Below are 27,820 nucleotides of genomic sequence, written 5' to 3'. Positions count from 1 at the left end.
TGCAGGGTTTTTGCTTGGATTTTCTCGGAAATCAAACGAGGATGAATTTTCCCGGAAATCGAATGGGGGATGGATTTTCTTGGGAATCAAACGGGGGTTGCAAAAAAAAATAATAATAATAATAACATGATTAGATTAGTACCTGTGAGGATTGAGAGTGGCAGAGGAAAATATGGCCTTTTAGGGATTCTCTCGGCTGGAGGGCAACTTCAGAAAAGGGCTTCCTTCAGAAAAGGGCTTATTGATGCCCGATCAGAGAAGGGTGGCATTTTGAATTTTATATTTAGTAGAGACAAAAAAAAAAAAAACAAATCATGAGAACAATTTTATCTCAATTTAATAGAAAATGCTATAATTTTTAATAAAGTTAAAGATTAAATAAAAAAATATTAATAAAAATGATTTTATTATGTTTGATTTATTTTAAAAAAATATAAAAAATATTTTTATTTTTAAATTAATAAAATAAATAATTTTTTTAATTTAAATGAACTATATATCTAAAAATTATTTATAAATTTATAATATAAAATTACTTGAAGAAAATATTTTATTAATTAGAAAAAAAAAACTTTCAAACGTGTTTTTTATTTTATTTGTTCTAAATTTTTTTTTATTAACTCAACCAAACATGTTTTTTTATTTTTGAGAACAAAAACTGTTTTTCAAAATTCAGTTCCCAAACATAATTTTTTTTTTTTAAAACACAAAAAACTGTTCTTAAAAATTGTTCTCAAAAACTGTTTTCCAGAACAGTTTTCAAAAACAGCAACCAAACAGGCCCTTAATTTCAATAATTTTAGAAAGAAGAAAAACTTTGTGGGTGGGAGTGTGATGGTTGGGTGGAGCTCACCTTTGTGAAAATACAAAAAACATCTAAGAAAATATAAAAAGAAGGAAGAAAAAATACGAAAAATAATATATTATTTAAATAGTGAAAAAATAATGAAAACATCTTTTTATTGTTATAAAAAAATGGTTTTTGAGAATACGAAAAACATAAAAAATAAAAACATACCCTCTTTCTCCAAACAAGTTTTTTATGTTTTTTATTTTAAAGAACAAAAAACAGTTCGTAGGGAGTAAATATTTACTAATTCTCCACAAAACCATGTATAGAAGAAATGGAAGTGCCAACGGTAAAAATATTTTTACCATAGTCCTAATCATCAATATGTTCTTTTATTTTGCCCTAATTTGGGCACATTTGGCTTTTTCTTCAGCCATTAAACTTTGAAAGGAACACAAATGTAGGGGTCAAAGTGCAAATACGGGAAAACAAAAGGGCTTCCAATATTTTTGCACAAACTCACCCTTAAATAATGAACGACTTTCTAGCTTCTGTTGTACGTTTGTAACTTGTTTGTAGCCACTCCTGAATCTTCCTTCCTTTTCTGTAGATCTCTTTGTTTTCCCTCCACACTTTCCCAAGAAAATGAGAGAAATCCTCCACATCCAAGGTGGTCAATGCGGTAACCAGATCGGAGCCAAGTTCTGGGAAGTGATCTGCGACGAGCACGGCATCGACAACACCGGCAAGTATAGTGGCGACTCAGATCTGCAGCTGGAGCGCATCAATGTCTACTACAACGAAGCCAGTGGTGGAAGGTACGTCCCACGCGCTGTCCTCATGGATTTGGAACCCGGCACCATGGATTCTGTCAGATCCGGCCTCTTTGGCCAAATCTTCCGACCCGATAACTTCGTTTTTGGCCAGTCCGGTGCCGGAAACAACTGGGCCAAAGGGCATTACACAGAGGGAGCTGAGCTGATTGATTCTGTTCTCGATGTTGTGAGAAAAGAGGCTGAGAATTGTGATTGCTTGCAGGGTGAGTAATCGAGAATAGGATTGAAGTTTCATATTGTTTTTGTATGATAGTTAAAGATATTCTATGTTCTTTTTGGGTTTGGTTTCAATTGGGTTTGCCTTTTTCATGTGGGTATATTGGATTTTATTAAGAGAAAAAGGTGAAGATTTTATTGTTGATTTTAATTTAAGGCTTTTAGGTTTTGATTGGATGCTGCATGTGGTTTTTATTTTCTATGTGGGTATGTTACCTTTTCATTCAAAGATTGAAGCTGTTGATGTCGATTTTGATTTCGGGCTGTTAGGGTCTGGTTTGACATTGCATTTGGGTTTGTTTTATGTGTGAGTTTGTTGCTTTTTATTCAAAAATCGAAATTTTTGTTGTTGAATGTGATTCAAGGTATTGGGATTTCATCTGATATTGAATTTGACTCTGTTTTTAATGTGGATTTGTTGTCTTTTACTTAAAATTTTGAAGCTTTTTTTTTTTTTTTTGTGTTTAATTTGATTAGAGTGTGTTTGGATTTGATGTGATGCTGCATTCTATGCATATTAGAGATTCTTTTGTACGTGTTGCAGAAGTTTCATGGTTTTATTGTTGGGTTTGATATTGATCTAATCTTGGATGTGGAATTTCTGTTCTTCATTCTAATCTTCCATTCCAGATGGCAAAAATGTATGACTTGTTAGTGCAATTTCTGCATTACCATTGGATTCTTGGTCTTTTCTTTTACATTGGAATGTGTTTCATTCTAATTTGTCATTTTCCTGTTTGAAGTCCTTCTATTTGGTCTTTGCTGATATCAGGTTTAGCCTTGCTTATAGCATTTTGGATTATCTTGTGCTTTTAGATTTGTACTTTCCCATCATTTTTCTCTCCTTGTCAGCTTTGTTGGAAGCATGCCAACAGTTCGGTAATGCTGTGATCTTGTGTTGGATTCTTTCTATTTGTCATTGTTTCACTATATGTATTGGCAAGCACATGTGGCTCATGGTTTTAATTATGATATGTGGAATTTTTAGTTGGAAGTTTGAACTGTATAGGTTATGAATGTAATTCTAAAATTTGCTTCTCTTGGCATATAGCTTCCCAATTCATGGGTTTTAATGTTAAGTTCATTCTCGTTTTTTAGTCTGCATCATATTGTTGTCAGATTCAGAATGAGTAATGTTCATATGTCAACCTCTCATTGTACCAATTCGCCTTTTAATCTTCTTCTCGGTACATCAAGTTCATTGGGCCCACCCATAAACCGAGTTGAAGAAAAGAGTAAACTAAGGACTGGCATATCTTTTTGTTTGAAATTCATGACTCATATGTTTGCTTCTGTGTGATTTGACTTTTGAGCATGATCAGAAACCGAATCTCGGTGAACTTGTTGAACCAATTTGATGAACTCACTTAGGAACATGGTTTTGTTTTGTAATTTTTGGAAGTTGAGAACTGTTGCCTTCACTTTTCACACCTAGGGACTGCTTTCATTTTTCATTATTTAGTCATTTTTATGCAATTTTTAATTCTTTTTTGGATCAAATAATCTGTCTTTTTTTTTTTTTTTTTTGGTGTTCTCGGTTTTTGTGCTACTTGTTTATTTTGTTATTATTTTCTGTTTTTTTATTTGCTTGTTTTTGTTTTTTTTTCCATTCTCTCAATTTTCTATATTGTTTAAGTGCTTGGGGAAGTTAACCTCAGTGATTATGTGAGTCAATTATTTCTGACCCATGAAGCAATTTTTCTGTCTCAATATGAAAGTTTTTAAACCTTAAGCATTTTTGTGGGCAATCTGGAAGTTTATTTTCATAATTTATTTTGGTTTTTGACTGTGTATCATCTTGAAGAGTTCTCTCTTTCACACACATATTCATGTGCATGCACACATCTTATACATCATGAACTCTTGTTTGTTGTTGTATGTGAATGACTTGGGAATTCTTTGTTTGCTTAAATTTCACTGAATTTATTATCCAACAGGATTCCAAGTTTGCCATTCTTTGGGTGGAGGCACGGGCTCTGGAATGGGCACCCTTCTAATTTCCAAGATCAGGGAGGAGTATCCAGATCGCATGATGTTAACATTTTCTGTATTTCCTTCTCCCAAGGTATCTGACACTGTTGTTGAGCCATACAATGCCACGCTTTCTGTACATCAGCTTGTTGAGAATGCAGATGAATGCATGGTTCTTGACAATGAGGCTCTGTATGACATCTGCTTCCGTACTCTCAAGCTTGCCACCCCCACTTGTAAGTTCAAGTCTGTTGTAAATGCTTAATTTCAATATTGAATTCCTCAGTAGTATCTTTGCTTCTTTAGGTTTGACTATAATCTGATAATGTAGTTTTCCTTTAAATTTCTTTCATGAGGATTAACTCATACTTTAGAAGGTTAAGGGTCTGTTTGGGAATGTTTTCTAATCAGTTTCTAAAAAACAGATTTTGGGAATAGTTTTCAAAAACAGTAATATGATTTTTTCTATAACAAAAGTCTTGTGGGGAACTTGCAATATTCTTAATCTGTATTTTCTGTTTCCAAGGGTTTTTGAAAAATAACATTGTAGTGCTTTATTTCAATCATTTTCTATATTTGTACAATTATTTTTTAAAACAATCTCAGGAAAATAATGAACACTAAAAACAATTAAAATATGCTTTTAGAAAATGCACTGTTTCAAACAATCCTTAAAAACTTGTATTGGAAACAATTGGCAATTGAACTTGTTTTTATATTCTTTTGTGCTCAAAAACAAAAACTGTTCTTTTGAGAACAGTTTCCAAACATAGTTTTATTTTTCTGTAAATGGAAGTTAACTCATATATCCTATAGCTTATAACAAGTCTCTCTAATTGCTGGTATGTGATTTGTGAGTCTATCGCATTATTGATGGTTTACTTTCTCATTGTTGATAGTTAACCTTCGAAAATGAAAAAAGTGCTCTCTTTCTCACTCACATCTATGAATAAAGACTGATGTGTACACCTGTTATTTATCATTTTTTTTAAATGTTTCTTCATTTTATATGATCCATGGGTTCTTTGCTTTCATGATGATTAGATGCGACATTTACCGATCCTTGTGTCAATTTCCCTTGTTTTCCTTGTCTCAGTTGGTGATCTCAACCACCTTATCTCTGCTACCATGAGTGGTGTCACATGCTGTCTTCGGTTCCCTGGACAGCTAAATTCTGACCTTCGGAAGCTGGCAGTTAACCTTATCCCATTCCCACGTCTCCATTTCTTTATGGTTGGGTTTGCACCCTTAACATCAAGAGGCTCCCAGCAGTACCGGGCCCTAACTGTGCCTGAACTGACCCAGCAGATGTGGGATGCTAAGAACATGATGTGTGCTGCTGATCCACGCCATGGTCGCTACTTAACTGCTTCAGCCATGTTCCGTGGTAAGATGAGCACTAAAGAGGTGGATGAACAGATGATCAACGTTCAGAACAAGAACTCCTCATACTTTGTTGAGTGGATACCCAATAACGTCAAGTCCAGTGTGTGTGACATCCCTCCAAAGGGCCTGAAGATGGCATCAACTTTCATTGGGAATTCGACTTCAATTCAGGAGATGTTCAGGAGGGTGAGTGAGCAGTTCACAGCAATGTTCAGGCGCAAGGCTTTCTTACACTGGTACACTGGTGAGGGAATGGATGAGATGGAGTTCACTGAGGCCGAGAGTAACATGAATGATCTGGTGGCCGAGTACCAGCAATACCAGGATGCAACTGCAGATGAGGAGTACGAGGAGGAGGAAGAAGAAGAGGAGATTACTGCATGAGGCCTCTCTGCTATTCTCATAGCTTGTCATCTATGCAATCCTTCATCTTGTCTGGAAATTAGTCTTATGTTGCCACCTTTCAGATGAGTGTTATGTTTTGTGATTATTGAAGGCTTAAATAGGTTGACAAGTTGACTTTGTATTGTATTAGAGTTGGGTTTTTGTGACTGTTTTTGTGTTCTCAATTTGAATCATAATGGGCTTGTATTGAAAATTTCATCCCATGTGGATAAAATTGTTGCTGTCAATATGATCACTTCAATCATGGACTCACTCTAACCCTTCTTGGCCAGTAAATTGGTTGGAAAATTGACCTCTGTGTTTCTCTAGAAAATATTAGTAAGTTTCTCCATCTGTGTCTGCAAATTTACCACAAAATCCAAAGGAAATAGTGGTTGCAGGGATCAAACCATAACTACAAAAATGAAATTGAAAATGCACCAAGGGCATTGCTGAGGCACTTGACCCCACCTAACATGAGGAAATATGAGATCAGATCTCTTGATGTGGCCTTTGTGGGGCCTGGTATGCTGATGGTTAGGTAACATGTCATGCTCCCAATTTCACATTCTGAGAATGGATCTACAAATGTAGATCTATCTAACTCCTTTTTTTTTAGCTTTATGTATAATTTAACATCAAAATATTCTAATAAAATTATTGAATTTCTTAAAATTAATATGCAAACAAATAAAGATTAATAAAATGATTTGATATTCTTTGTAATAAAGGGGTAACTAGGCACCCTGGTATGGAATTGGGCTTACAATTCATCATCAAGGCAATAAGTGCTATGATTTATGATAGGCAATTTATTCCCCAATCTGACAACAGATGCCATGTCCCTGTACAAATAATAACTTCTTTGTCCACTTCACAACCATGCAATCAATGGTCTATCATTTTTGACAACTCATATAATTTTCACTATGTCTAGGGAGTGTTTTTCATAATATTTCTACAATATAGATTTGAGAATTGTTGCGAAATGTTTTATTTTGTAGAATAAAAATTTATTTAAAAATTTGAAATATTTTTGGCTTGTTTTATTTGTTTTTTTTAAAATCATTGTAATATGAAATAATAATTTTTTTTTATAGTTATATAATCATTTTTTTAAAACAACCATCAAAGAATAACTAAAATCTATTAAAAAAAATATTTTTGAAAACATTTTATTTTTCCTTTTTAAAAAATAAAAAATTATTTTTTGATTATCAAATATATTTTTTTATTTTTTATTTTGTTTTTCTCATAAACAAAAAACTGTTTTTGAGAATCATCCCCTTCACGTTCTAAAGATAGAACTTCGTACATGTACATCAAAGTCCTCATTGAGTTCTAAGAGTTTAAAATTGAGGTCCACAATTGGAATGTAAGTAACCAAAACCCAAACTTCTAAGGTAAGCAATAGGTCATTGTTAGTTGCACAAATAATTTCATTACCCATACGAGCAAGACCATGTCCCTTATTTCGGCTTCAAGAGCTACTCAATTAGCTATGACATCCTGTTCATTTCCCCATGGGTGTTCTAAAGTTCATCCGTCGAACTATAATATGAAATCATCTCCAAAGATCTCGGTCAGAGGAAACATACATCAAACGTGAATATCCCTAGAAGCCATTGATACAACACCTGATAGAAAGACTCAATTTTGAGTAAAATAAATACCACAACTTCAATCTTTTTCAACAAAATCATCACATTATAAATCAGCAAAGGAAACTCCTAATTTGAGCTTTTAAAGTGTGTAAGAAAAATCAAATCATCTTTGAATAGAAATACAAAGAAATAAAAATAAATTAAAAATAGGACTTAGGTAAAACGAGGCCTAGTGTAAGAATCAAATGAATGAGATAATTTTTATCATATGGTCATTTTCTTATTGATTATCACTTTTATTTATTTATTATTATTATTTTTAAATGGTATCAAAAAGTAACTAAACCTAAGCTTGTTACAATAAATAATCATTCTATGACATCAAAAATAAAAATACTCTTATTCATTTATATCTTAATTTTATATATTTATATTTATATTTTATTTATTTACAATAAGTCTAATTTATTTATATTAGTTTTTTTGATCTTTTTTTTGGTACTTCAATTGTACGGATCAAATTCGGCTACATAGCTGAGTAATTCAATATAGCATTGAATGAATAGCTTGGAATTTTCCTAGATGGTTCAATTAGGAAATGATGGCAGAAAAATGTAGTTTAGTCACATGGAATTCCAAAGGGACGGACCCCATTGTAGCGGGGACTATTCCAAACTCAAGAACTCACTTGTGGACAAGGAAACTAAGAATATTACAAATTACAATCATATCTTAAACATCACTACACTCCAAATTGTTTTAATCTATGATTAAATTATTTCTTCATTCTGTCTTCCAAACCTTGACAATCCACCTAACAACGAGGAAAATAAGAAAAAGTAAGCAACCTTCTACCGCTTATTCCATGGTTATACCCACAAAATATTATTAGATTATACTCTAAAAGTGTGTTCGATTGTGATTTTTAGAAAGCGTTTATAATATTTGTAATATTTAAATTTTTTTATTTTTCAAAAAGTTATAAATGCTTTATAAAATCACCGTCAAACATAAATAGCTTCCAAATTTAATTATGCTTTTCAATTATGAATAAAAGACTATACGCAATTTGGTGATTTTTTTTAAAAAAGTTTTTTATTTTTCCAAAATAAAAAATATGTTTGACAATTAAAAAAATTATTTTTTGCTATTAAAAATAAAAAATATGAAATTTTTAGAGTACATTTTTTTAATTGATCTTAATCGTTTTCACTAATTTTTTTAGGGTTGTTATGAAAAATAATTATACAAAATATGGATAATGATTAAAAATAAAGTATTATATATAAGAGTTATTTTTAAAATATGTTTAAAAACGTAGAAAATAAGTTAAAAATATTTCAACTTCCTAAACAAATTTTTATACAAAATATTAGAAAATTATTCTCAAAAATACTTTTCAAATATACTTCATATGAGCCTCAACAGTGAAAATACATATTTAATATTTCCCAACTAACAAGAACTGAGATTATATGCAAGATAATCATTATTTTCTAGGGTAAATCTAAAATTGAATGATGTCATAAATCAATTAATATGTCGTCAATCCATTATAAGCAAAGTCAAGACCTATTAATCAAAGGTTAATCACTCCAAATCAACTTAGAAAGAAATAAAATAATGCTAGAAATATTCAATTCTATAAAGAGAATCAATACTTCTGCATCCACTTACTTCCTCTTCCCCATCTTTCTATTTTGATCGGGTTTTCAACCTGGGAGCCACATGCTCACAGATGTTTATCCAAAAGTTTTCACTATATACAAATCGGCCAACATTTTTTTTATATTTACTTTTTAACCCCTCTTTTTCTATAATAAAATGGAAGTGTGATAGTATTTTGACCATTCCGGGCAAAAACAAAAACAAAGTGTTATTAGGTTATTTGCTTTCGTAATATTTTATTTTTATTAAACAATAAATTTATTTTTTATTCTAAAAGAAATTAAATATTTTGATTTTTTTTATTAAAAAAAAAATATAATAAATTCTAAAAAAATTAAAAAAAACAAATAACTTAAAATCTGAAAGTAAATTGTTTTTGATAAAATGGTAAATAAGTACCTGAGTCACTTAAATTTCTAATTTGCTTCACAATCTGTGAGGCTTTTTGGGAGTGTGCAATCTTCACCAAGATGTTATCAGCCTATGGCTTAGTAAACCACTTGGTAACCAACTTGGATCTGCCACAGCCAGTTTTGAGGAAATAGTACAACTAAAAGATTGCTTTTCAAATAATGGGAACAAATCAAATTGTCTTTGTATTATATCCTGGAAAGAGAAGCAATTATTGCCATGGAAAAGACCTCAAGCATAGTAACAAAGTGTTCAAGCACAAAATGATTGCTTCATAATATCTCTCTATATGATAAAAGAGTATTAGAAGTACAAGTTCGTTGGTTGGTTGGTTAAGTGTCTAACTAATCTTTTCTCTTTTTGATGTTTAGAATTGAGATTACATTTTTCTGATAGAAAAAAAAAGCACTGAGAATATTAAAAATTATGAAATATTAGGCAAACAGCATTGGGTAACAAATTAATTTGCTATATATCTTTTGTTGATCTAGGAATTAATAGTTAGTTTTTTTGCCTTGAGATTGGTTTAATATGGGAACTTAGGATTATCTTTGCTCAAAGGCCCATCCAATTTTTGTCCTCTTTCAGATAATCAAGTTAAAGGCTCCTCAAGGTGAGCTCTCCTTGTTAACTTGCCAGAATAAGGTAATTGTATGTATAAATTTTTTTACTGACATTACAGAAATCAAATGCATGCTTATTCCTAAATATGAATAACTTGTCTATATGGTTCATGTGACTCTTGCCTAATTTAAACCCGGGATTCTTCATGGAAAGGAACATCAAAAAGGCCAGCCGGCTGCCTAAAATTCCATAATTTTGTCGTTGTAGCCATCCAGGATTCTATAGCATCTTATTATTTATACTTCGTTTCAACCACTTGGCATGTCCAAAGATGTTCTCAAATTGAATGAAATACAGGGAATCTAAACAAATGTGTATGATTAAATTATTCTTCCTACATTATAGTTTGGTACCAAATATAATACTCGGTATAAAATTGAGTAAAACATCCCATACGATCCCATAGCATCTCCATCCCTATCCCTTTATTATTTAATTATCAAACACATGTACATGTTCCAAGGGACAATACTAAATTTGTGATATTTTTTGTTTTCTGTGAACAGCTATATAGAGTCCAGTTGGAAAATGGGGGAAAAAGGAAAGACCAATTCAATCATAAATCGGATTGGCTGAAGAAAGATGATCAATCTTTCATCACTGGGCGGCAACAGTCTCTCTTCCTCTATAAAAGGAGAACCCCCATAATGCATTTTAATCACAGAAGAATTACTCTATTTAACAGTGTAAAGTTTTAGTATTCTTTCAAATGGCTACTAAAATTCTTTTGTTAGGGTTCCTTGCTTTAACATGCTCACTTGCCTCTGCATCTGATAGCAGTCCTCTACAAGATTTCTGTGTGGCAGACCCCAATGGCCCAGGTACTAATATTTCAGATGCCTATTGCTATCTATGATACTCTTGAATTCGTTTGTTAATTACTTCATTTTTGTGGCGTGTGGCAGTGAAAGTGAATGGTTTCGCTTGTAAGAATGCCATGGCCGTTCAAGCCTCCGACTTCTCCTTTGGTGGTCTTCACATAACCGGCAATACAAGCAATCCCGTTGGCTCGAGGGTAACCCCAGTTACAGTAGCCCAAGTAGCGGGACTTAATACTCTTGGCATCTCATTGGCTCGCATAGACTATGCGCCAAAGGGTATCAACCCTCCTCATACTCACCCAAGGGCCAGCGAAATCCTCACTGTCGTGGATGGCAGCCTTGAAGTAGGGTTTGTCACTTCCAACCCGGACAACCGTCTCATTGCAACAGTTCTTCAGAAGGGTGACGTGTTTGTGTTCCCTGTGGGCCTCATTCACTTCCAGCGCAACGTCGGAAAGGGAAGTGCCATTGCCATTGCAGCTCTTAGTAGCCAAAATCCAGGAGTCATAACAATTGCTAATGCAGTGTTTGGTTCCAAGCCTGATATCTCCACCGATATTCTCGGCAAGGCTTTCCAAGTTGATAATAGCGTCATTGCTAAACTTCAGGCCAAGTTCTAGGCAATAATTTGCAGAAGAATGATTCCGCCGAGTGTTTCTTAGTACTTGGTACTGTTTATATATTAATATTGTTTTGGGGCTTAAGAAGTGTGCTTCTTGTGTTGTTTTTATTGGTTGCTTCCAAGAGAGGAATCGGTTCGGTTCTGCAAATTCATTCTGTAATGGACGTTTGTTGTATTTTTGTATTTTGAGCGTTTTCACGCGCTGTTGTGAAATATCGTCTCCACCGTCATGCAAATGTGAGCGTTCCTTTCGATTAATAAGATTCTAGTACTTTTGTCACATCAATTGTTTTGACATTCTGTCAGCGTGGTCGCTAATTAGTATAGTATTATTATGGGTTTTATCAAGGTAGTTGTATTGATGATAAAAATCTTGTACAATACTTTATGTTAATATCTTTAAGACATTTGATATTTGACTTAATAAGATAGTGTATCGATGTTACAAGACTTGAACAATGCGATATGTTATAAATATCCATCAATCATTTCCTTTCCCATAATTGATTTGAATATATGATAGATATTTTTTTTTAGTTTTTATATATATTTTAATATTTGTTATTTATATGATGACTTTTTAAAAGAAAAACGAAATTTAACTATGAGTTTATATGTTTAATTTTGTATAATTTATCTAATATTAAATAATAATTTTAAAATAACTAAAGTCTTTTATAGAAAATTTTATATTTTTAAAACCAAATTTATTAATTGATATTTAAATAGTTGGTATGGTATTTCTTGATTTGGACTGGCATAATTTTTAAATTAATTTCATTTTCTTATAAGTATATGTACATATACTAATTAACTACACTATGTATATTGCAACTACATTATATTTGCAATGCATATTAATATAAATATTATTCATAAGAAGACAACCACACATAAGAATTTTATCTAATAAAATATCAAATAAAAATTACTAAAATTTAATGAAAAATAAATGATGATAAATTGGTGCATATGAAGAAGAAAGACCAAAATAAATTAAAAAAAGGGTTAAATACACTTTACCCCTTAAGTTATCATATGTTTTGCACATTACCCTCTTAGGTTTAAAATTGAATAAGTTGTCTTCTAAGCTTTTTAAAGACCAACACTACGCTCTTTTTATTAAACGATGTTAATTTGATTGGATGAAAATGTCATGTATTGTGCACATAACTTAATAAGCGAGGGCAAGGATGTCATTAAAATACCTAAAGCCCTAAAACCCTTCTTCTTCGTTCTTCTTCCTTCCAAAGCCCTAAATCCCCCATTCTAAAATTCAATTATTGCAAATTCTTCATAGTTTCAATTTCTACTCATCACATCATCCGATTTTCCTTTGTTGCATTCTCCTTTTTGTTAATGGTGATTGCAATTCTCAGTCCTCAAGATTCTATCAAAGATTTTTACCCTCCCGGAAACCTAACTTTTTCCTCTATGGAAATGCCACTGAGACCCTAACCCGAACCTCGATCACTCCTCACAAAAAATAAAGCACTAGAAGGTTTTTGATTGAAGTTTTGATTTAAAGATGGATTGCGAAAGCAAAAGAGAGTTTTGATTTGAATTGAAGTTTTGTTACTTTGATTTGATATTTCTCCTTATTTTTTGATGGGGGAAAACGAATTTTGATGCATGGGTTAGACTTTAATTTTACAAATAATCATAGATGTGCTTATTATGTAGGAAGTTTTCTCTTCTGTTTGGTTTTCTAGAATGTGGGAGAGAAAGGGAAAGCAAATGGTCTAAGAAAGAAGCATTTCTTCCCCCCTAAACTGAGTGTTTTTAAACTCCATCTGGTGTTGGGAAAGAGATGAAAAAGAGAGAAGAAAAAGAAAAAGGAAAATGCTATAAGCTGTGTCACTTCCTTGATTTTTTTGTGCAACCAAATAGAAGTTGTGGAATTTCATTTCGTGTATTTATTTTTTAGTTATAGTTGTTGAGCACATGATTTAGAATTGGCGATTAATAAAAGAGAGAATCCAATTGAGGAAATCCGGATGATATGGTGTGTAGAAAACTAAAACCGAATTTTAGGGCTTGGGGATTTAAGGCTCTTTGAGAAAGAAGAATGAAGAAGATGTTTTAGGACTTCATATTTCAAATGACAATTTTACCCTCGTTTATTAAGTCATGTGCATAGCACATGACATTTCCATCCAATTAAACTAATACTGTTAAACAAAAAAGGCATAGTGCTGATGTTTAAGAAACTTGGAGGGCAATTTGTTCAATTTTAAACTTAAGGGGGCAATGTGTATGATAGATTAAGTGGGTAAAGTGTATTGAATCCATTAAAAAAAATATGAATATTGAATTAATTTTGTGAAGGATTCAATTTATTTCTTTATTTTTTAATTTTATTGAAATCTTGATATATGATTAGCACTTAAAGACAAGTGTTATTTATTTTGGTAAACGTCTGGTGCTAAAGTAACTGAATTGGTAAATAACCAATCCCTAAAATGGACTATATAATGGACTTTATGTGTTGGGCTACGGACAGACATTTTACCAAAGGTTTTTATTGCATCAATCTAGCTTTGTGTGATTCTTGTTGAAGCATATGCTCAGGAGGTGGGTTTAAAGCAAACGATTCCAAAGAGGGCTTCCCATTCATTAGATAGAGAACACACACACACACACACACACATATATATATATATAAAAGTGGTAAATAAAATGGTAAGTTACCAAGGTAGACGAAAGTGCAACAGGCAGTAAAAATATGACAAACTTCTATGAAATTAATTAACAACCACGAAAATGATTGCCGCTGTAATCTGCGGATCTTATTTGTTTTATCCTCTTGGAAGTACTGATCAGAAATACACGAAAAATAACAGGCTAAATTGCTATCGAGCATAAACATAGCACTCCTTCAAAAACACTCCATTGAATCACTCCTCTTCAACCAATTGATTGTCTAAAACTTGCTCTGAATTTGATATATTATATTCTGATCAATTTGGAAAGCCTTGGACAGAATATCAGCTGAGATGTCAGGTTTGGAGCCAAACACTGCATTAGCAATTGTAATGACTCCTGGATTTTGGCTACTAAGAGCTGCTATGGCAATGGCATTTCCCTGTCCAACATTGCGCTGAAAGTGGATTAAATTCACTGGAAACACAAACACGTCTCCCTTCTGAAGAACTTTTGTGATGAGAAGATTATCTGGGTTAGATGTCACAAACCCCACTTCAAGGCTGCCATCCAAAACAGTGAGGATTTCACTGGCCCTTGGATGAGTATGGGGAGGGTTGATACCCTTTGGCGCATAGTCTATGCGAGCCATTGAGATGCCAAGAGTGTTAAGGCCTGGTAATTGGGCTACTGTAACTGGGGTCACCCTCGAACCAACTGGGTTTGAAGTATTGCCCATCAAGTGAAGTCCCGCAAAGAAGAAATCATTAGCTTGAACGATCTTCGCATCCTTACAAGCCAAACCATTCACTTTCACTGCACAAAGAACAGAAACATGCTATTAATATGATAAACTCAAAAGCTAGTTGGGATATGAAATTTTAGTACCTTGAGCATTGGGGTCTGCCACACAGAAATCTTGAAGAGGACTATGATCAGAAGCTAAGGCAAGTGAGCATGTTAAAGCAAGGAGTCCTAGCAAAACAATTTTAGTAGCCATTTGAAAGCAATTCTGAGCTAAAAGATAGCCAACAATGTGAAAGCTAGAAGCAGAAAAGATGCTAGCTATGTGTTTTGATATTTGAGATGCATGTTAAGCAACTCCTTTTTATAGAGACAGAGCTGCCGCCCTTCAATATTCCATATATAGTGCCAAAAAAGCTGGCGCTCTTAGCATCAAATTATAGAGTTGAATTGGTCTTTTGTGTTCCTTTTGCTTTTGGACTCTCTTCAGTTGTGATTTATCAACCAGGGGGCAACACTGCACGTTGAACAGGTATAATGCTGTTTTTCCACAGAAAATGGAGAATTATCAAAACCACCCTTTCTATATAAACATAATACAGATGGATATGGTCAAATGGTAGGCTCATATTATTTTGGTATTAAATTATTGATCGTATTTGTTTATGTTATTTTTATGTTTTGCCCAGTTTGAGAACATTCTCAAACAAAATGATAGGACAAAATATCAAAGGAATATGATATAAGGGTGGAATAAGGAAACTGTGTGAATGCGGGGATTTCAGGTGGCCGGCTATCCTCTTGGCTGTTCTTTATCAAAAGAACTCAAGAAGATATATAGTTATGTAGGAATCTCAAATTCCAGTAGTCTTTCCCCTTTTGGTAAATACACAATATTTTAATGGGTGTTTGATAAACCAACTTAATAACTTAAATTGACTTAATAATTTAATTTAAATCATTAAGTAAATTAAGTATATTTGATAAAGTGACTTAATGGTATAACTTAAAGTAAAAAATAATTATAAATAATAAGTAAAAATAATTAATTTATTTTTAAGTCCACATATTCATTTTACATTTTTATCTCCATTTTCCATAATTACCTTCATAAACTCTGTTGTTACTTCACGACCTTTATTGTTACTCGACCTCATTTGCCATAATTATAATTTATGAGGATAAATATGTTAATTTGATCATTTAGAATAAATTTTAAGTTAATCTTATTAAATAACTTTAATATTAATTTAAAATAAGAATTAAGTAATAAATTTTAAGTCGATAATTTAAATATAATTTAACTTGAAGTTAACTTAAGTCATTAAATAATAAGTATTAAGTTTTATCAAACACTCCTTTAGAAAATTTCTATTCTTAATTCACCAATATATTGCTCTTGAATCACTCAAATCAAACGAGACAATAATCCAACATTAACCAACTTCCATGACATTAATTGGATCAAGAACAAGCCAAATGTAAAAAAAATGCAACTTTTATAACACTTGAAAGCTATTTCCATTAAATTATAAGTTGTATTTAATTATAGCAAGATGATTTTAAGGACTTTACATATCTGACTTGTTCCTCTTTCCACTAAAATTAGAATGATCACTACAAGGAAAATGTAAAAAGACGACGTTTTTTTAAGTCAAGATAGATATAAGATGACGCTTTCCAAAAGCGTCATATCTTAGACTGTCATCTTATGAATTTCCAATTGTTGATGCTTTTCACAAGCGCCATCTTCTTTGGCGGTTAACCATGACGCTCATCGAAAGCGCCATTATTCTAAACCTTCGCGCTCTATAAGTGTCATTCTAGGTCTGCAATTTCATTCATCTCAATATTGACACTCGATAAAGTGTCATTGTACAGGTAGGAGCAACATCGACACTCATGATAAGTGTCATCTTATAGCAATTTTCAACCTTGACTCTCAAAAAAAGCATCATGTTCTGAAATCCTCAACCTTGATGCTTATGAAAAGCGTCATTGTATATGTTAAAGTGACGTTGACACTCATAATAAGTGTCATCTTCTACCTTTAATATCCTATGAGAACAAAGCATGATGCTTTAAAAAAGTGTCATCTTATCTCATTCGGAATTTTAATAACCCATAAAAATCCTAATTATGCCCTATTTTATATTTTTTCACAAACAATGAAGTAATAAAAAGAAATTTAAGAAAGTCCTAGTAGAAAAAGTACTAATTGTGGTGTTTCTCTTTCACTATTAAAATTTACTAATAAACAGACATAATTAATTATGAATTTGCTTAGCATTAAATTTAGTTGAAATTGTTCAAAAAACCAAAAATTTTACAACTTCTTTTTCAACTTTGAGTTGTTCATAGTCTTTTGCTGCATCTAGTTCTACATCATCTTTCTTCAAAATGCATAAGGATGGTTACAAGTCACATTCTAGATGCTCAACCTGCAGAAATAATTGAGAGGTTACAATAACTAATATTGACAAATAGTAAAGAAAAAAACAACTCTATAAATGAAATGTGTATATACCAAATTTTTAAATTTCCAAGATATATTTCTTACCACTGCAATAAATTTTAACATGTTGGAAGAACTAAACAAACCCCAACAATTTTGTTACACCAAATTTCTAAATATTCCTTGAACTCTTGTTATGTGTTTAAGAAAACAAACAATAAACCACTTTCTAGTGTTTTCCCAAATGCAATATTTGATTTTGTCTAACTTGGGTTGAATGCAATAATTAATTTTGTCCAACTCATATTATCATTCATATTGTAATCGTGTGTGAATGATGTCTTGCACCCATGGTTATCAAAATATCTTATACGTATATCTAACTTGGGTTGAATGTAATAATTAATTTTTTCCAACTCATGTTATCATTCATGTTGTAACCATGAATGGATGATGAATTCCACCTATGGTTATCAAAATATGCTATCAACATTAGAACTGAACCAATTAAATAACCAGGTTAGGTGGTTTCCCTTCATCAATGAAGATGGTATATCCATGTGGTTGCCTTCTTCCCTAATTAGGCATTACTATGAATTACAATTAGCTAAAGGACCCATTGTTCATCAACAATCTCCATTATATAATGGTCTTTTAGCCCTTCCACCCAATTGGCCTTTATAAGTCATCAATTATATGTATAGACAAATGTCTCGGACCCTTAAAAAAACTCAAAAAAAGAAAAGTCTTGATCTTAGTGACTATTTTGGTATGATTTATATCTTACATATGAAACTTCAACCATTAACATCTTTTCATCCTTCTTATAGGTCCTACAAGACACTGGATGTTTTGCAAAGGAAGCAAGTAAGGAATTAAAAGGAAAAAACTGTAAGTCTAAAAAATTCTGAAATTATAAGTTAAAATATCTATGTAAAATTATGACATGATATGTCAAAATATCTATGTTCTTCCTATTGTTGATATCTATTATACATGAAATTTACAATTTATTGGTTCTATCTATTTAACCAATTATTGTGGTTGGTATGAATGATTACTACTCAAAAAGGGCTATTTGATAGCTTGTAATTAACTCTTTTAAACACTTTTGAGTAGTAATTATTGCCTTTTAACCCAATTAACATATTAAGGACCTTTGCAATCACTTCTAATCACTTTGTGTAAGTTTTGGTGTTTTTGTTAGTAATTTGATCACCAAGGCAATCCAAGATGGAGGAGAGTTATTTGGAATCCATGGCAAAGCAATGGAAAGCTCAGAAACATGAAGAATCAGAGCTTTGAAGCCTTAAAGTCCTTTGCCATAACCAATCCGGAATGCAAGGAGGAGAAGTAAAGAGAGAATCTACCTTGAAGCATCCTTGATGACAGTAATTTCAGCCACTTTTGGAGTACTTCCTAAAGTCCAATTTATGCATGCTTTATGTCGTTTCGAAGATCGGGAAGTCAACAATCCAATGCTTCAAACGGTTCGCAAATCAGAGTTGAAATGAAGAAGTTAGAGCCAATGGAAGCAGATCACTCCAAGCTGAAGGCCAATTTCGCAGGGCTGCGAAATCAGCCTTTGGCTGCGAAATTTCGCAGCCATTTTGTGCGCCTGCGAAATTCTCCTGAGTGCTTCCAGATATTTGCGACCAACGTTTTTGGATATTTTGCTTCAGATATTTGTTGTCTAAATCCCAATTCTCTCCTTGTAATCCACCAATTAGATGATTCCTTAGTTGTTAAGCAAGAATACAGGGGTAAACAACCTGTTATATATTGTTTTGTAATTTTCATTTTATAGGGCCGTCGGGGGAACTTTCTCCAGGGGACCAACTTATGTAAATTTTACACTTAGTGAAATACAGAGTATCTTTTGCTTTCTTTTTCTCTCTACTATTTTCTATTTTCTTAGTAGCCAAACATCCTTGGAGGATGAAATCCCCAAGGATGAGAGGCTAAAACCTTTTAGTTTCTTGAAGTAATGGATGCCATGTGAAGCTCCCGTGTCAGGATGGAGATTTCCAAGCCATGAATGTAAGTAGCTGAGCGTCATAAATGTTTTCATTCAAAGTAAAGCTTTTAATCCCTCTGACTTGCTTTGAATGGCCAATACTTGATAATCTTTTGGTCTCAGTGGATTCTTATTGTTAGATCCACTGACGTTCATTAGTTATCTCCTACGAGCCATTGTATTGCAAGTCGAGGAGATGACCTATATCATTAAAAGGGCATTTATGAGGTTCAACTACCCTTTTTGTAAGTTTTGAAGGACTAAAACTCAGTTGTTAAACACATACCGGTTCGGGAAGTAAGCATCACCTGAGTTGCTTCCCCAACTCGAGGTGAAAAGTTCCAAAATCTCTATTTTTACACGGTGAGTTAAGCATGGCTATCCAAAGCTTTGAGAAACTTCTTTTCCCATCTTTTAACCTATTTGCATGTTAGTTTAGTTTACAACACCTTCATCTTTTTATGTTTTCATCTTAACCTAATCTTTATTAAGAAAAGTTCACTCCATCCTCCGAACTTCATCAGTTAAAGTAAAAACCCTTCCCAGTGTTCGATCTTAGAGCCACTATGCTATAGTAGCTTTGCTACTTTAGTGTAAGGACGTTAGGTATAAATTTTGTTGATACCCTTACATGCCAAGCTACCAAGAGTCGGGTTATCAATGAAGTATAATGTCAAGAGAAGAGCTAGCTTGCATAGGTACATTAACATCTAATCATGTGAGGATATCTATTATCCGAAGTATACATCCTAAATATGAAACTTACATCAAATGATTTTCTAAACATGAAATTTATTCATAAAACTAACAATAACCTAAGCATCTTACCTCAATATTCTTTCATGAAAATTTTCAACTATTGCAGGGTGTCCTTCATGTCATTGAACATGTTCAGGTTTGAATAAGCAAGAGTAGTAGTGACGTACTTAAGAGAATGACCTATGTCTTTCAGTACAACATGAAGAATATAAAATAAACAATTTAGCAACAAATTAGATTCTTAAAAGTTTTAACACATTAAATTCAATAAGCTTATTAATTTCAAAGAAGGTTGGTAGCCAAAGGTAGTAGAATAATTGAGATAAAGAAACTAGGAATGAAGAAAAATTAATTTTAGCTAAAACATTATAATTAAATTGATCTTTTAACTTGACATGTTATGAATCCATGAAAAATAATACATTGGCAATACTTAATTGATTAAAAGAGTAAAATAACACCAAAGATAGCAAAAACTACATGATATGGACAAAGGGTTTATTTTTGTAATAGTCAATAGCGGACTAAAAGTAAAAGGGCCTTGGTGGAGGAAAAAACTATTATGTCAAAATGACTAGTTTCTTTTCGTACAATTGTATTTAGATTGAGGAGCTAGTATTCAAGTTGATACCTTATTTTAGACACGGAGTAGGCCTATTTAGGGAGAAGAAGGTGCTATTTTTTTTTTCCATAGGCTTATTTGTAAGAAGTCTTAATCTAATTTCCTATTTTTTTTAATGTCAAAGAAAATATAAGTATAAGATATTTTAAACTTTAAGCCCATTAGTTTAGGAGGAGGCCTCTACAAATTTAGATTGAAAAAAGTTATAAAGCAAGTGATCTTAAGGATCTAAATTAGTTTTTTTTTTAGGAAAGACATTCCTAATGCATGCACATGTAATGAGACTAAAGACTTTACAAAAAAGAGTTTGAAAATGCATGAATTTTTGTACCATTACAACACTAGGATTTCTACAAATCCAACTACTAAGGATGTATACAGGAAATACACAAAGGTTGTGACACCTACCATGTCTACTAGGCTTCACCTTTCAATTTGCCAATTACACATCCATCAAAATAAAGCAGCCATTGCATGATCCATATTGAAAACACTACCAACTAGGAGTACCAAGATATACATTAACAAATCATGACTAAGAATAAATTATAAAATTAACATTAACAAAATATTCACTAGATCTTTAGAATAATATGAAGTTATATTAGACTATAGGTCATACAAGGTACCTTCAAGCATGAGTAATGATTAATTGAGTCATTAACATAACCCAATCTGAGCGAACTTCATTAATCTCCATTTCACTATATGTTTTTCTCCCATTAATCTGAAATGGAATAACATATCACTAAGTTGAATTGGAAAATCAAGTGCTATAGTAAAATGACCAACCATATGAATTGCATTGCGTACAAACCTTTGATGTTAGTTGGCTTGGATTAGCAATGATTTCTTTCATGTATCTCATCACGTAATACCCACATTCCACACTACCTGGTTGTCTTGGACACTATGGCAAAAGTATCAACAATTACAACAAACATAGAATGATGTTCTTACTTCTTTAGTATCTAATTGATCATCATATTAATCACCGTCCATTTCCTAATTTTGTGTAGTGAATTAAGTGGACAAACAATATATTTTAATCTAAAGGAATAAGTACTTACAAACACTTTCACCTAAGTCGACTCTCTCTTTAATGTTTTCTGTTTTTCTGGTGGGTTGATTCTAATTGCCCTATAAAAAAGAAATGATGTTCGATACACAATATGCATTGTACTAACATATGAGAAGTACACACTTACATGTTAACTATCTCCCTAAGATCATCACATGGTTGATAAGCCATTGGATCAAGGTAATATGCGATCATTCTTTTCATCTCTAGTGCCACTAAGACCTAGTGGAAACTAAAGAAAAAAGAAAAAAAATAATTTTGTAATATAATATCCTCAAATTAATACATCACAAACTAACTGTGGACCCGCATTTTTCACGTGCATCCCCACTCGATCGGCGAGACTCGCTTTGTATTTGTGAAAAATTGATTTTTGAAAAAAAGTTGGAGTCGCCACTTATTTTATTTTTATTTTTGAAGGGAAAATAAAACAAGAAATAAAACCCTAAAAGAATGACTCCATAATTTTTGGAAAAGCGTGTCTTTGAAAAACCCGAGTCTAAGTCCGGGGATCAGGTTACTTATTGGGAAGGTACCTCTAGGAGGTAGCACCCCTCTAAGCCCTCTAAAGGTCTCTACTAATTAAGTTGAGAGAAATGTGGCAATTAATTGATTAATTATAAGTACCTAAGTAGGCTAGGTGATTCCAAATAAAATAGCATGCCAAACAAGATCAAATCACAATAAAGGAAGGTTAGGATGCGTACCCGGACTGCCTCTCAAGCGCTATCACAAAACATCAGAGTTAATATAGAGGTATAGCACTCAACATGCATTTTATCCAAGCAAGTCAAGCATGCATCTAACATGGACATAGTACACGAGGACATAGATATTCATGGAATTTTGAAAATAGGGTGATGGAGAGCATACCTGGATAGTAACTTGAGCACTTTATTGGGAAGCAAGGTTAGCTCAACAATAAATATAAAACAAATTCAAACATATCTCCAAGAAGAATCAAAATCAATCAAATACCAAACAATCACCTTTAGAGTCAATATCGGAGAAGATATCAAGAATGTAGGACCCCCCCACCAAAGTCCTAATTAATTTTGCATGAATTGATTCTACGAATTCCATTATTTGGAATCATGAAGTTTATTCATGCTTGTTGAAAATCGAGAAAACCATGAAAATAGTTGAAAATAAAAGAAAATAGTGAAAATGCATGCCTGGAGGAAAGTGGCAGCAAATTTATTAAAATCCGGATTTTAGTGACTAGAAGATCTAAATGGATCATAAGCTCAAATGGATTCCCCCCCAACCTTGGTCAAACACTGAACATGAAGCTTGAAATTCCTACTTTTCTGCATTGTTATATTTCCTGCATTCTGTATTATTTTCTCACCAACAAGGCTTGATTCTGCAGCTCCGTTAGAATACATACCCTTGCTTTTCTGCCTCTTCAATATTTTAGCCCGTTGCATCCTTATGAATTTTCCTCACCTATGGAATATAGTAATGCACTTGTGTTGGATCATGTACACTAAAAAAATTTAACACGACTTGTAAATCCTTTTGAGTATATGGCCTGCTTACTGCACCATGGCTTACTAAACAATACAGTACCAAAATGCATAGGCTCAACACAAAAAAAATTCATCTTCGATACGAGACGGATTTGATCAGTCGTATGTGCCTTCACATTTGAGCTGTCTAAAATTTCAGCTTTTGGCGAGCTGTTTGGCGGAGTACTTGAATGTGGAAGTGAAACTAATATATCAGCCCAAACAACTTACTACCATCAGATACACAAGGATTTCCATTATCTACTGGATAAGGAAAGTGATGTTTACTTAAAAGAACATATGAAACTGATAAATTACAATTACCACCGAGTCGTACCATATCTGGTTGCTTTGGGACATCCGGGCAATTAACCTTTTTCTTCCTTGTAAACTGACAAAAGGTCTCATCCACATTTCCAGTTGCTTTACTATCACAGCTATAAGATACTTGTTGCAACCCAGTTACATGCTCATCTGACATGGTATCAAGATTCAAATCAATATAGAAACTCTACCCCACTTTACTTTAATAGCCCCTAGTTAGACCTTCTTTATTCAAATTTTCACATTCTTGAATAGCATCAAGAGCATCCCCTGCTTTATTGAGTGATCTTGCAATATTTAATGATATGTCCTTTGAATGGGATTTCAATATGGAGCTTAAAAAGGTGTTGATTGCGCAGAGTGTTTCTTGAAGTTGCTGTAGCTGAATTTTCTCTCCAGTTTTTGGTGTGGGTTTGGTGCTCATGTGAACCCTTAATTCATCGAGAAGTTGCCCGTACAGCTATTGCAAAGCTTCATAGAGATCCCTACTTTCTCCTCTTCAATTGTTTCTTCAAAAATCACTTCATTGTTTTTTTTTGAGTGAAATGGGAGAGAACTCTTCCATGCTTTGTTTTCTCCCTGTTAAATCTAAAAGCCTCAACGTGAGTGGGGGACACCTAGCAATCGCGAACCAATAAGGAGTGTACACTCTAATAATTTCCTCCAGAAGCGATTGCTCTTTTTCATGGTTTTGTTCTATAACGATTTGAACAATCCTTCTAGAAATTGAACTTCTTAAGCGCATCGTTTTACTTGGAGCTCTGCTAGGATGGGATATAAGAACAACTTCATGTATTGGCAGCCATCCTCTTTGTGGGAACAGTGAAAAGTACAAGGGATTTCTAATGTCAGCATCATAAACTCTTACAGTTTTTTCCCGGGCCAAATATTCCTCTAGAGCATGCAATATAATGTCCACTTGCTTGCATTTCAAAAAACAGAAAATTCTGCTACCATGAGAAGGAAATTGGTTATTGACAGTGGTGATTTGACCACAAGAGTCCAATCTTGAATAGGATCAGAGCGAATGTCTTTTGCAATCTCTGTCGCTTGTATGCCCAAGCAAAGCATCCTCAAATGTTGTCTTCAACTCAAAAGACTTGAGACCCCGAGCAAGCTGTTCTGCATTTAGTCCCTCATGTGCACTGCCTTGTGACTACAATGGATTGTGAAGGAGCTTCAGCTCTTATTTTTCAAAGATTTCAACAAATTTGTGATATCCAACTTTTAGCTGGAAACGGTGGTACTATTCTGATCACAAGCTAAGGTAGTTGCTACAATATTTACAGCAGCATCTTCACGGAGATTAGACTCGCATAGCTGCCTGGACCTACCTGGACTGTACCAATCTGTTGAGCAGATACTAAGCCTCTCAAAGTAGAAGAACTCTTCTATGCTAGGTAATGGATCCCAATATATGAAATGAAACAGAGCCTTAAAAACTGAAGCTTCCAAGTATATAGATTCAGAATCTTCTTGCTTGTAAGTGCCTCTATGAAAGCCTCTGTCACAATTTCGTTCTCTTGAAAGCCCACATGATCTAGTAATTCTGAAGCAAAGGATAACATGGGTTCTTGCTCTGAAAAAAAAGATTACATCTTTTATGACCAGTATGAAATTAGCAACAGGTAAGAACTCTACTTGATGTGTAACATAAATCACTACTTTCGAACCCAAGAGACATAACAAATGTTCTTTAAAGAAATTGGTTCCTGCGCGAGCATCCACAGCACTATAATTGTCTGATCACCAAATGAGAGAACCTCCAGATTCTTTTTCAAGGAATATGCATCAAGAACCCTTTCATACCTTTCTCTGTCCATCTTCTTATTAAACAAGATGTTCTCTTCTATTTTACCATTCTGTATCTAAGGAGATTGAGTAATACAGGCCTTCCCAATGTATCATAGTCTTTCCCAGATGCTCCTAGAACAACATATGAGCAGACACCATAACTAAAAGGATCTTTCCCTCAGTTTGTCACTACTGAAGCAACTGGATCAGGTACTGAAGTCTCCCCAAAAAGTTTACGGAGGACTGACAAGGCATGGTTTACATGATCAGAAGAGCTTGAATCCTGATGATCTATAGCTGCCTTACCAATCAACTTAAGGCTATAAGAACAGGAACCTCAACTGTTTTCTTGACATTCCAGAACATAAAACACTGCCCCCTCCATTATTAGTCCCTGAAACCATATTTAGAGAGGAATCAAACTTCCTTTTGACTCTGTTATAGCTATTGCCTTGAGATTGTTACTTTCTGACAAGCTCTTCTGAGCACTACTTCCAGCATCACCACGGGCTTAGAACTCTTCTGAAGAAGCAAAAATTGCTTCTCCTTTCCAAATCTCCTCCGTTCTCAACGTGTGTTGAAAGTTTTCTTAAAAAAATCTCCTTTCCTGCTATCTTCCTTCTTCTCCCTACCAAAACTCCAATACGTGCTTCCACTAAAAATGAATCTCCTCCCACAATCAAAAAAGCTTCCTCCTTTTTTTCTTCCTCTCTCACGTATATATATCCGCCTTTCCCTAAAACCTAAATCTCCCTAAAAAAAGGTGAAATCTCCTATTTTCTCTCTTCTTTTCTCCTTATCCTTTTTTAAATCTTCCAATTCAAAAGCAATCTTCCCAACTTCAAATTCCCCTCCAAAACCTTCCAAGGAGAGTCCCACTTTCCTTAAACTCCAATGGTAAGTTTCCTTGCAAAAGCATGAAAAACTAAAAATAAAAAAAAATAAAAATAAAAATAAAATAAAATAAAAATTAACAAATTAACAAAAAAAATGGGCCCCACGAGCCATGCAAACACACAAGTCATATAAGTCACGCTAAAAAAAAAGTCTTAATAAACCTAGTATACCTAAACGGGCCTAAGGTGAGACTAAGTGGGCCTAAGGTGGTGCCTAATGGGCCAAGTTATCTAACAGCTATCCTAAAAAAAAAAAAGCAAGAAAAGCCTAAATCTAAATCAAAACTGCCAAGGATCACAATAAATGGTCAGATAATCCCTTAACCAAAGTCTCCGAGGTGACTCAGAAAAAGGTAAGTTGTACGAGTAGTAATGGGCCATCAAGGAGCTACTATGGAGCACTGAAAACGAATTTAAAGACATGTGCTAAATGGACAAAATTGAGGGTCTACACTAACTTATATACACCGTATCGAGATTTGGGATAAAAAGTTACTTTGGATTGTATGGAATAAGCATATATTCAACATGTTTTGCATTCCTTAGTCGATCCGCAATGACCCTTGACCCGTTTTCTTTACTTCCCTCCCCCATTCCAGCTTTTGAAACCAATGCTGGATTGACAAAAACATATTGTTCAACCTGCTTTCCATCAATCAACTTTCTATGCAAGTGCCTAATTAAATCCCGCATAATAAGTTATCAACAATCATTATAGGTCATTAGCAAATAACCTTTTACCTCAAAAAAAATGTGAAGAGTAATTAAAAAAAAATTATAAAATCCCTCACCATAAGATACAATTGGATGACACTTCTTTTGATGATATAATCATGTCCATATCTTCTTTCATTAGGAAGGTCTTGAAACTCTCACCAAAAACATCATTTGGGAAGTCAACATGATGTACTCTTGAGGTACTCAGCATGAGGCCAACCAATGCCTCAAAATTCTTGATATCTTGTGCTTTCTCACCCTTAGATTTGACTTCAACTTCATTTTCTTTTTGTTTCTTTCCTTTCTTAGATGTCTATACAATTAAGAACCATGATACAAATCAAATCAACTAGTTGAATATACAAAAAAAATGAAAAAAAAAAAATTTAAGGGTATCATAAAGCTTGGTAATTAAATTTACTTACTGAGATAAGAGTATGAATGATGACTAAATGAGCTGGCCACAAAACTTGGTAACTAATTTCAACCCCAACAGTAGTAGTTTGTCCAGGAATAGGAATGGGAAGGGGTGCACTTGAATCATAAGGAGCATCAACAACTACTAGATAGTTGGGACCACATTCAAGTATGATTGTGTCACTGACCACTATATTTTCCTTGGTCTCCATGGCCAACTCACATTTGCTAACCTACAAAATGAAGTTATATTATTAGATATGAGCTAATATTTCTCTATTTCATTCTTTCAAGTATACATCTTCAAATTAACATTGGTGAATATTGAAAGTTGTCTATATCGTACAAGCAAAAATGTGAGATATGAAGTAATTTTAGATAACATTGGAAAGATTGAATGGAGGCATGCAAATTATTATGTGGTTATATAAAGAATAGCTATTCTTAAAATAAAAGAGGTTAGTAATGCATAATAAATCAAAATAAATATTGAATATTAAAAAGTTT

At 33.2% G+C, this 27,820-nt stretch overlaps 3 protein-coding genes across 3 annotated transcripts; 2 read left to right on the top strand and 1 right to left on the bottom strand.

Moving 5' to 3' along the window:
- Positions 1 to 1,199: 1,199 nt before the first annotated feature.
- LOC100259534 (tubulin beta chain) lies at positions 1,200 to 5,831 on the top strand. Its single transcript, XM_002267268.5, has 3 exons — positions 1,200 to 1,829; positions 3,780 to 4,049; positions 4,910 to 5,831. Exons 1-3 carry the CDS (start codon positions 1,436 to 1,438, stop codon positions 5,581 to 5,583), a joined length of 1,338 nt encoding a protein of 445 aa, XP_002267304.1. The 5' UTR covers positions 1,200 to 1,435; the 3' UTR covers positions 5,584 to 5,831.
- A 4,768-nt stretch (positions 5,832 to 10,599) lies between these two features.
- On the top strand, positions 10,600 to 11,331 carry LOC100260968 (putative germin-like protein 2-1). Its single transcript, XM_002266376.5, has 2 exons — positions 10,600 to 10,711; positions 10,796 to 11,331. The coding sequence occupies exons 1-2, from the start codon at positions 10,600 to 10,602 to the stop codon at positions 11,329 to 11,331; spliced, it is 648 nt and encodes a 215-aa protein (XP_002266412.1).
- A 2,925-nt stretch (positions 11,332 to 14,256) lies between these two features.
- LOC100254415 (putative germin-like protein 2-2) lies at positions 14,257 to 14,976 on the bottom strand. The gene is made up of 2 exons (XM_002267136.3): positions 14,865 to 14,976; positions 14,257 to 14,792 (listed from the first exon to the last, which is right to left on the bottom strand). The coding sequence occupies exons 1-2, from the start codon at positions 14,974 to 14,976 to the stop codon at positions 14,257 to 14,259; spliced, it is 648 nt and encodes a 215-aa protein (XP_002267172.1).
- Positions 14,977 to 27,820: the final 12,844 nt, after the last annotated feature.

This window comes from Vitis vinifera, chromosome 10 (genome assembly GCF_030704535.1).
Source record: "Vitis vinifera cultivar Pinot Noir 40024 chromosome 10, ASM3070453v1".
Classification (NCBI taxonomy): Eukaryota; Viridiplantae; Streptophyta; class Magnoliopsida; order Vitales; family Vitaceae; genus Vitis; species Vitis vinifera.
This window is presented reverse-complemented; position numbering and strand designations above follow the sequence as displayed.